The sequence below is a fragment of a genome, unplaced genomic scaffold (assembly GCF_019419815.1).
Source record: "Pyrus x bretschneideri cultivar Hongxiangsu unplaced genomic scaffold, Pyrus_bretschneideri_v1 Contig18, whole genome shotgun sequence".
Taxonomy (NCBI): domain Eukaryota; kingdom Viridiplantae; phylum Streptophyta; class Magnoliopsida; order Rosales; family Rosaceae; genus Pyrus; species Pyrus x bretschneideri.
The window spans coordinates 892,296-901,611 of record NW_025999479.1 but is presented as its reverse complement, the minus strand read 5'-3'; the positions used below and the strand labels follow the sequence as shown (position 1 = coordinate 901,611).

General features: G+C 37.3%; 1 protein-coding gene across 1 annotated transcript; it reads right to left on the bottom strand.

The window, feature by feature from the left end:
• Positions 1–3,490: 3,490 nt before the first annotated feature.
• Positions 3,491–7,822, bottom strand: LOC125476212 (TSL-kinase interacting protein 1). Its single transcript, XM_048582052.1, has 7 exons — positions 7,038–7,822; positions 6,633–6,814; positions 6,281–6,519; positions 5,982–6,210; positions 4,765–5,262; positions 3,844–3,957; positions 3,491–3,747 (listed from the first exon to the last, which is right to left on the bottom strand). The coding sequence occupies exons 1-7, from the start codon at positions 7,162–7,164 to the stop codon at positions 3,652–3,654; spliced, it is 1,485 nt and encodes a 494-aa protein (XP_048438009.1). The 5' UTR covers positions 7,165–7,822; the 3' UTR covers positions 3,491–3,651.
• Positions 7,823–9,316: the final 1,494 nt, after the last annotated feature.

The following is a 9,316-nucleotide window of genomic DNA, read 5'->3' as shown; positions in this document are numbered from 1 at the left end:
TTTATATGAGACGGCTCAAACAATAATGTTTGCCTTTAATATTAAACTAGATTAGTTTAACATGTGAAATGTCCATAAAGTATCATCATATGATTGGTTTTAGGGCACATTTCCAACAATAAAACATATCCATTTTAGTGGAAGCTGACTAAACAGAAGCTTTGCTGCCCTTGTTCTTGATGTTCAGGGCCTTAGGGGCAAGAGGTGGACGCTGCTGGGTCACATTTCCTCCCTTGGGGCCGACACTCTGTGGACCTTGGGCCCATGGTGAGACTTGCCACCCATTACCACGTCCACGACGATTCTTTCGTCATTTGTGGCTGCTAAAATTGGTTGCGTACGCTTCAGGCACGGCGTTCAATCCAGTCGGTCGGGCTTGATGATTCTTCATTAAGAGCTAGTTCTGTTTTTCAACAAGAAGTAGTACAGTGATCGAATCCGAAAATTTGGTGAATTTCTATGCCTTATATTGTTGTTGCAGGACAATATTGATGGCATAGAAGGTTAAATAGGTATTCTCCATGAAATCTGATTCGTTTAGTTCCACTTTACAAAACTTCAGCAATGATCAGATTCTACAAACTTTAGAGTTGTATTCATTCACGGACTAAAGTCTTGGAAGCGAAGATGCTGCCAGTCATGTCTTACTTTAGGCAAGTATATGTCTTTCTGGTGATCGAAACGATCGGCCAGAGCAAGCTAAAGGGTGTGTGGGTCCTCCTCAACAAGGTACTTGGTCTGCAAAGCATCATGGATGTGTCTTCGAATGACGATCATTGCAGTAGTTTTATGAGCTTCGTCGATAGGGTTGTCGTCGGTGGGTGCCTCAATGGTGGCTCTAATACCCTTTGCAGTAAGATGGAGCTTCACGTCTTAAACCCACTTCAGGTAGTTTCTTCCGGAGACTTCCAGAGTGGTGAAATCGAGCTTGTTTAAGTTCGACATGTCCCTAAAATAGAGGGTACAAAAAAAAAAAAGGTGATTAGTCATACGGTGTTCCATAGACATATATCATAGAACATTCAAGTTCTATAGGCATGTATTGGTTTTATTTATGCATGAAAACTACAGGTTTTACGTGGTAAGTTTTGAATGAAAACTTCAAGTTTCAAAGGCACTAAATATGAAACTATAGGTTCAATTTAGTTTTTATGAACGATTAGTTCATAAAGGAAATGTTCCTGTAAGAAATACAGAATGCAATATGCTGATTTTAGTGTAGTGGATTTGAGTTTCTTTGGGAACTCAAGTGTGAGAGCTTCGTTACTATGAAAGTATGTCAATGGTTCAAAGTATAAAAATAAATTATTGAATCGTTAATGTCCAAAAGTGATCTTCAGGTCAATAATTTTGGTTTCATTATAAGATTAATGGACTGCATATCACTTTTAATTAATTCAATATATCGGGACCAAACATGGTCGATCGTGGAAGCAAAATAATGCCAAAAATAATAGCATTGGGAAGAAAAAAACATAGCCCAAAAAAATTGGACTGGGTGCCGTGAGTAGAGGGCTCAGGTATGGTTGCAGTAGCAGCCCATAAGTGGCTACAGGCCACGAGCCTAGACAGGGAGCCCAGCAGCAAGGTGTTGGTGTTTAGGCTGAATTTTAGGGGGGTGGAGCATGGTCAGGCCCAATGGAATGCTAGCCTTGTGTTCACGTGGGAAGCCCAGCCGAGGCTGGGTCCGGGTCGGGGCAAGCGCAACCCATCAGACAGAGTTACGAGAAGTGGGTTGAGGCACAGGGTAAGGCCTAGCAGCTTAATGTTGCTGGCAATGCAAGCTGGGTTCACAAGGACAAATCCAGGAAGGCTGCAGATTTCCTTAGAGAGCAAGCTGGGACTTCAAGCCCATGTAGGTCAACTAGGCCGAAGGCCTGAGGGTGTCATGTGTGGTTGCAGCAAGGCCCAGAGGGCTGCTGCCATGGTGGTGCGATGGTGGTACCGCACAGTGCCCAACGCCCCATATATATATATATATATATTTTTTCAACATGGTTATGGTTTGAAAAAACCCTAGAATTGCTTTTAATTTGTTTATATGCTTTGACTCACAAATTCCATATAGCAATTTAATTGCATAATGCATGAAACAAATATATATATATATATTGACAAATATATGAACATATACAATATATATATATATATATCGAAAGGAAAATATAAACATAGAGGGGTTCATGCATCATAGGAAATGTTTTCATGCTTCGTGGACGTTTCAAATATCTTCCTTTAGTTTAAGCGTACCTGATTGGCAGAAAACAAAGAAGAGCCTTTGAATTTTGTGGAAGATAACCTTACTCAGCTACTGGTAAGAGTGTGCTGATAACGTGTTGTAAACCTATTTGATTGAATTAATCTAAGGGATTAGAGAGAGAGAGGAGGCTAGCTGTAGCAAGAGGGAAGAGAGAGATTTAATTGTGAGGTGTGTTTTGTATCACCCCCATTGTGCCTTTATTTATAGTAGTAGGATAGGTAAAAACCTTACCCTTTTAGGATTACAACTCTTAATAGGTAATCAACTCCTAATAGGAATATAAGAGATATCCCTATATCTACTAGGATTTACACAATCACATTTCTATTCTAAATATGATTGCAACATATATATATATATATGTGTGTGTGTGTGTGTGTGTGTGAGTGTGTGTGTGTGTGTACACAAACACATATTTCATATTTCAAGGAAACCTTTAAGAGAAGAGATCTCTATTTTCTTTTTCATAAAAATGGATATTAGTTGCTAGACCCACACCAAATTAAACTTTAACGATCCAAACTGTTTATTTTTCAAGTTGCATTTCATAGATCATTCTTACAAAATATTAATCAAATCGGAAATATTTGAGACATCTAATTGAGTTCAAAGAAATTGACGAATATGTTCTCTAAAATACATTGAATTTCATTATGATAATTAAATAGACAAATGATTTCGGATTGAATTGAATTTTTACAAGAATAATCTATAAATCAAGACTTACAAAATAAACAGGTCAAAATTTTTTGTGTATATAGTATTTATTTATTTGCTTTGCAAAAGGACTTGGGACTGTGTTCTCAAGAAAATTGAAAGGACAAGCACACCACATCCCCAGATTTCTTAATTTGGGCATTTTCTTCATCATTACAATTTACATCCACTTCCTTCTACCCTTTTTCATTTACCCAAAAATTAAAACGAAAACAAATTTTGCAAACGGGAGGGCACAAAAATCCCCATCTTTAGAATGCACACTTTTCCGCATAACCACAAACAATTCTAATAATATTTGGCACAAAAGTTGTAAGTGTTGGTTGTAAAAGCATTTCGGTTTTTATTAAAATTTTGGATACACGCTTCAAGTCAAAGCTCTTACGAGCGAAAGTGCTTGATCAAGTACTTCCAAATGGTCCAAAATTTTAACAATAATCTAAATGCTTGCTAGAAGAAAAACCTTTAACCTTTTCTCCTTTCCCCCACCCACCCCCCACCACAAAAAAAAAAAAAAAAAAAAAAAAAGGTCTTTAACATTGTCAGAAGCACATTTGGTTATATGAGCGCATTTAGTAACACATCAAATCATCTAATATTCATTTTGGCAAGTCCAGCTCAAATAAATTTGTCAAACTTCCACAACTGTTCCAAGCATTGATCTGAGTATTCGGCTACTTGACAAATCCACTGATGCTGCTTGTACTCTCTCCAGTGATGAGCTTCTGGGAAACAGGGAGGCCAAGATCAAACGGCCCCAAGGAGTCGGTCTGTGTGTGTCCAAGCAGTAAATTAAAACCATTAGCAATTTACAGTTTCGGAAACTTCAAAACAATCAAATCACTTTCGATAAGATATTCAAATACCCATTTGATGCCTGACAGCCCAAGACTTCTGTCATCGTTGTTCACTCGCGAACAAACTGTATTTGATTCCTGACAAGCACGCTGGTCTTGCAGCAGCCCATCTACATTGTTAGACTGCAATAGACATCCAAAATAAGATATTTTCGTTTTACTTGAAGTTTTCAACGGCTTGAATGGCCCAAGTGAGTGCATACCCCTGACAAGGAACACAGCTACATGCTGTTTCAAATCTTGACAGAGCCTTATCCCACTGACTTTGGGATGATACTAGTGAATTAAATAGCCTAAAAATAGCCTCGCCATATGATATTACACACTATAGGCGAAGGCTTTCATGCCTTGCTGTTAAGCAAGGTGGAAGCTAGCTACTTGCTTGTTAAAGGTGCTTAAAGAGACTTACGCACGACGTTAAAAAAAACAAAGCAATGTATTGACGTTATCGTCGTATCCTGATCAAGTACACTTTTGAAAGGTGTACAAAACCAAACAGATGATTAATACATCAATGGATAAGATATACCAGAAGTGACTGATCAATCAGGTTCTTTTAAGGCTGAACAATATAAAAAGTAAACGACAGACAAATTTGATATCTCATTTAACCAAATCAAAGGTTATAACACCCTTCAATGTCAAGACATTCCGAAACTTGACTTCAATATACTAAATATTCACCGTGCCTCATTTCAAGACAAGTTCTGATTACCAGTTAAAACAATTTCAGATTGATGGAAAATCCAAATATATTTATGGAGTAGGAAGATCTATGGAATTTATCATACCAATCCAACAAAGTAGTATTCGAAGCATAGTTAATTTAAATGAGACCAAAGCCACAAAACATGAAACACAGATTTAAACAACATAAAAATAGCTCAGTTGCAATAACAGAATGAAATGCATGAATAGAACTCAGCTAACCTTTGCTGCATTAGGGAGCTTGAATAGTTTAGAACCAGGATTCTGGTTGAAACCTCCACGACTTCCACCAAACCCCAGAACATCTTTTCCCGACAAAGAGAATTTTTGAGAAGGAAATGCATGGCAAGTTTCTTCAGCATCAAAAATAGATAAGCATGAGTCATGAGTGGATGGCCTTTGACCTTGAGGATGTGGCAAGCCTGCATTGCTCTCAACTGGTTGTGCATAAAATTGATCGAGCTTGCCCTGCATGGATGCCTCGGACAAGAGGCCACCAATGCTTATAGAAGGACAATCCCACAACGCAAATGACTTTGAATCATTTTTTGTTTCAGTAGGATGAAAGCCTTCATTTTTCCCAATTTGTTTTTCTTCACTGTTATTGCACTTGGCCTGTAAAGATGCTTCAGAAAGTAGGCCTCCAATGCTTATATTAGTTACACTGTCAAGCAAAAGTGGTTCCTGAGCATGGTTACCCATCCTCCTCTGAATATCGTCCTAATTATAATAAGAGAGAAAACTTCAGATAATCATTAAAAATACGTCAAAGAAACATGTTGCATAAATCTCCAAGTAAAAACCTATAGCTCTACCCAACAAATTTTCCATCTGGGATTTTAAATTTTGAACAAAAGGACAGAATAATTATCAAGACTTGTATTCTCAACACAACATTTCATCACATCTATATATTGCATTCCAGTTTGCATTTCCAGCTTAATGCATTTCATTCATAATCACCAGAAACAATGAGAATTCAAACTCATAGTAATATGTTAAGAGATTAAGAACCAAAATATACTGAGGTAAAGTAGGAGTAGCCGCGTTTGAAGATAAGAAGAGAGAAAATCAGTTAAGGTGGTTTTGACATGTGAACTGAAGACCTATAGATGCTCCAATTAGAAAATGCGATTATGAGACAGAGGCTCAAACATGGTTAGGGAAGACCTAGGACGACTGGGAAAGAGACTCTAAGAAAAGACATGAAGTACTTGGAGCTAACTGAAGACTTGGCGCAAAACTAAGCGCAGTGGCATTCTAGGATTCATACAACCGACCCTACTTGGTGGGATAAGGCTTTGTTGTTGCTGCTGTTGTTGTTGTTGTAGTATAGTGATATTTTTAAGGTTAACCCATGTAAGGTATGTGATCGCGCACACACATATGAATAAAAGAACAAACAATCAATCAGAGAAAGAATCAGCAGAAAATTTTACCTTGAGATCAACAACTCCAGTAGAAATATTCTCAGCATCTGCATTTATTGTTTCTCTTGCTTTGATTGATCTGAAATCTTTTGTTGCTAACACAGTCTGTTTCCCTAATTCATCATATACATTCTCTGTGGAGGTGCTTCTACATCTCTGTTCGACCTCAGATTGTAAGTCATTAGCTGATGTAGAAGGTTGATCAGCACCTTTAGGTTCAGTAGAGAGCCAGCCATACCTTAAGAAGCATATCAAGTCAGAAAAATTAAATAATACATTGATTAAGAAAATTGAGTACAGACTTATACCTTAAGCGAAAAACTGCAGGGCATCCAATATCTGCATAGACAGCTCCGGCACTAATGTCACCATCATTCAGTGTCCATCTTCTGTTACTAGACATACTGTCATGCATCTTATATGGGAATAGAACCAGCTCATTAAGAGCAACGCTTGAACTCCCCCACTTGTCATTAAGGTGCTTTAGCACAGAAGTAATCTTCTTCTGTGGTCTAAGAATAAGTTCTAAATATGGATGATGTCCATCCTGAAAATGAAATAAAAGGAAAACAAACTTAGAAATTAAAGTGACAAAATCTATTATCTTGCAGATGCATAGTGCTGTTCTAATTTTTCATATCTTCATGATTTATGATCAACCTTTTCCAATCGTATGCGAGTAACTTCATTTACAGGGAAAAGCTGCAACTTGATCTTTGACTGCGGAAGAAGTGTTTTCCCTTGACAACACTCAAGATCAGGCGGTCTCTTTGTTATTCCTGAAAAGGGCCCACCTTTGTCAGGAAGCTCCAAACACATGCCATCAGCCCGCCCACCTTTCCCTAAGAAGGATAAGATGCAACTAATTAAAGGAATGCCCAAGATAGGCACAATTGAAAATTCATATGCACAACATCTCAGAGCATGGAAAGGCTAATCAAATCAAAGGACATTTGTCTAGAATTATTTGTAATATTTTGTGGAAAACCTTCTACTTGCAAGAAAGTACAAGAATGACCAATTGAGTTAAAAGCATTCAAGCTTTACTCAGATGAGATTTCCTACCTGTTGCTTTGGGGTAGACTCGGGTAGTTCTCCCTGTTTTCTGTTCTCTCATGCTACTTCCTATACCTGCTCTGCTTTCTATAGGAACCTTGATCACCTTCCTGTTTGTTTCTCTACAAACTTTCATGCTGGTTAGGCTTCACCGATCTTTAGCCTACTGTCACGCAGTCCTTCTCCTAAGTAAGACAATACTGCATTTTTTTCAGGCTTCAACGAAATTGGATATCAAGAAACTAATTAATTGGTGTACACCAAGAGTATTCCATTTTTGTTTAATTTTTGTTTCTCGTTTTCTTCTATATGAAACGAGAGCCTATATCATTTGAATGGCACAAAAGCTACGCTGCCCTGTCTCACACATATTATCCTAATTGTTTCCTGCAATTTTCTACCCAAAACATAGATTTCATAATAACCTGCACGAAACAAAACCCGAAACACAAATGACCAGCCAATTAAAATTCTGCACTATAACGATCCCGTGCTCTCGTCAGTCCAAGTTCAACTCTTCCAAATTGACACTCCAAATTCGAAAATTTGAGAATTCTCCGTATTAAATTAAACGAATTTGAGATTTAATTTAAAGTTTGAAGATCAACCCCTTGCCAGAATTACAGACACACACGGAATCCCAGTAACTCCAGGAGCTAGGGTTTCGATGAATACCCATATAAACAAACGAAAGTAAATTAAACTGATTCTGAATGAAAATAGTGTGCCCTAATTTCTCGTAATGGAGACCCAAACAATAAAAAATAAAAAACACAATTGAATCTGTAAACATATATAGCTCTTGGGTCGAATCACTTTACCATAATTTAGAAGAGAGAGAATCGTACCTTAATAGGGGGGGAGGAGAGAGAGAGAGAGAGAGAGAGAGAGAGAGAGAGAGAGAGATTGGCGGGAATGAATCTGGAATTTACAAAGCTCTGTTTGAGTTTGAGTGGGTCTCCACCATATACATACTGCCGGCTAGACCAAATGCAATTGATGGGAGAGGATAAAAGCTGAAAATTGGGCTGAAATTGGTCTTGGAGAAAAAATGATTTTGGGCCTGATTCTCCCACAATTTAAGTTTGGTATAAGCAGCTTAATACTACGGTATGGTGATATTCTTCTTTACTTGCAAATAAGAAGTTTTATATTCAATTCTCACCAAAGGTGAATTTAAACCACATTATTGCTAGCCCATTGTGAGGCTAAGTTCACTCCCTCCCTTAATGTAGATAATATTGTTTGTTAAAAAAAAAAAATATGAGATAAGCACGACTGTTTTTCCCCCATCCGCAACCTACCGACGTGTGCTACTCATGCCACACGACAAAGCATCAGCTGCAGGGTTCCACACTGGCGTGTGTGTCCACCACTTGCAACAAGCCCAAAGGCTCTTTTTTGAGTACTACAAAAAACTACCTTAAGTATGGATTGAACCACGATCTCATACCTCATGTTTTAAATATTATAATGTCATATCTCAACTTATGAATTCGTTGCAATATCACACCTCCGTTAGGCTTCTTGTCAATTTGACTGTTAAATAATGATGTGGCAAGAACGGGGCCCACTCCTTCGGCAACTAGAATAAAAAATTAATTAATTAATTAATAAATTATTTATTATTATTAATAAAAATTTAATAATTTAATAATAATTTATAATTTAACAGTCAAATTGATAGAAACTTAACGGAGGTATGACATTGTCACGAATTCATAAGTTGAGGTATGACATTACAATGTTTAATACATAAGATATGAGATTGGGGTTCGACCCATAATTAAAGTAGTTTTGTGTAATTTACCCCTCTTTATTTAATCGGACGGTTGTAACGTTTGGTTGATCCAATGATCCAAATTTAAATTTAAAGCACTCCCCCTCAAGTGTTAGAGCAAGGTCCACCTGTTGTAGGAGAGCAAGGGCAAGGGCAAGGCACTTGAATTACGCTTACTATTCACTTTAAACAGTAGTTGCCTTTGTGCAACTCAACCCCTTTTCGAAAAGGAAAGGATGATGGCAAGGGCGACGGTTATTCACAAAAAAAAAAAAAAAAAAAAAAAATTGTTATTTTTTTTATGTTTTATTGGCCTTATCTTCCACATGTCATTATCACCTAAATTTTTTATGAGATTTTCAATAAATGACAAAGATACTTGTTTGTAAGTGTGTTATGTGTAATTGTGTTATTTGTAGGTATGTTGAACTTTGTAAGTTTGTTTAAGAAGATTGTAATAAAAATAAATATTGAGTTGTGGTGTGGTGTTGTGTGGGGAATGAATAAG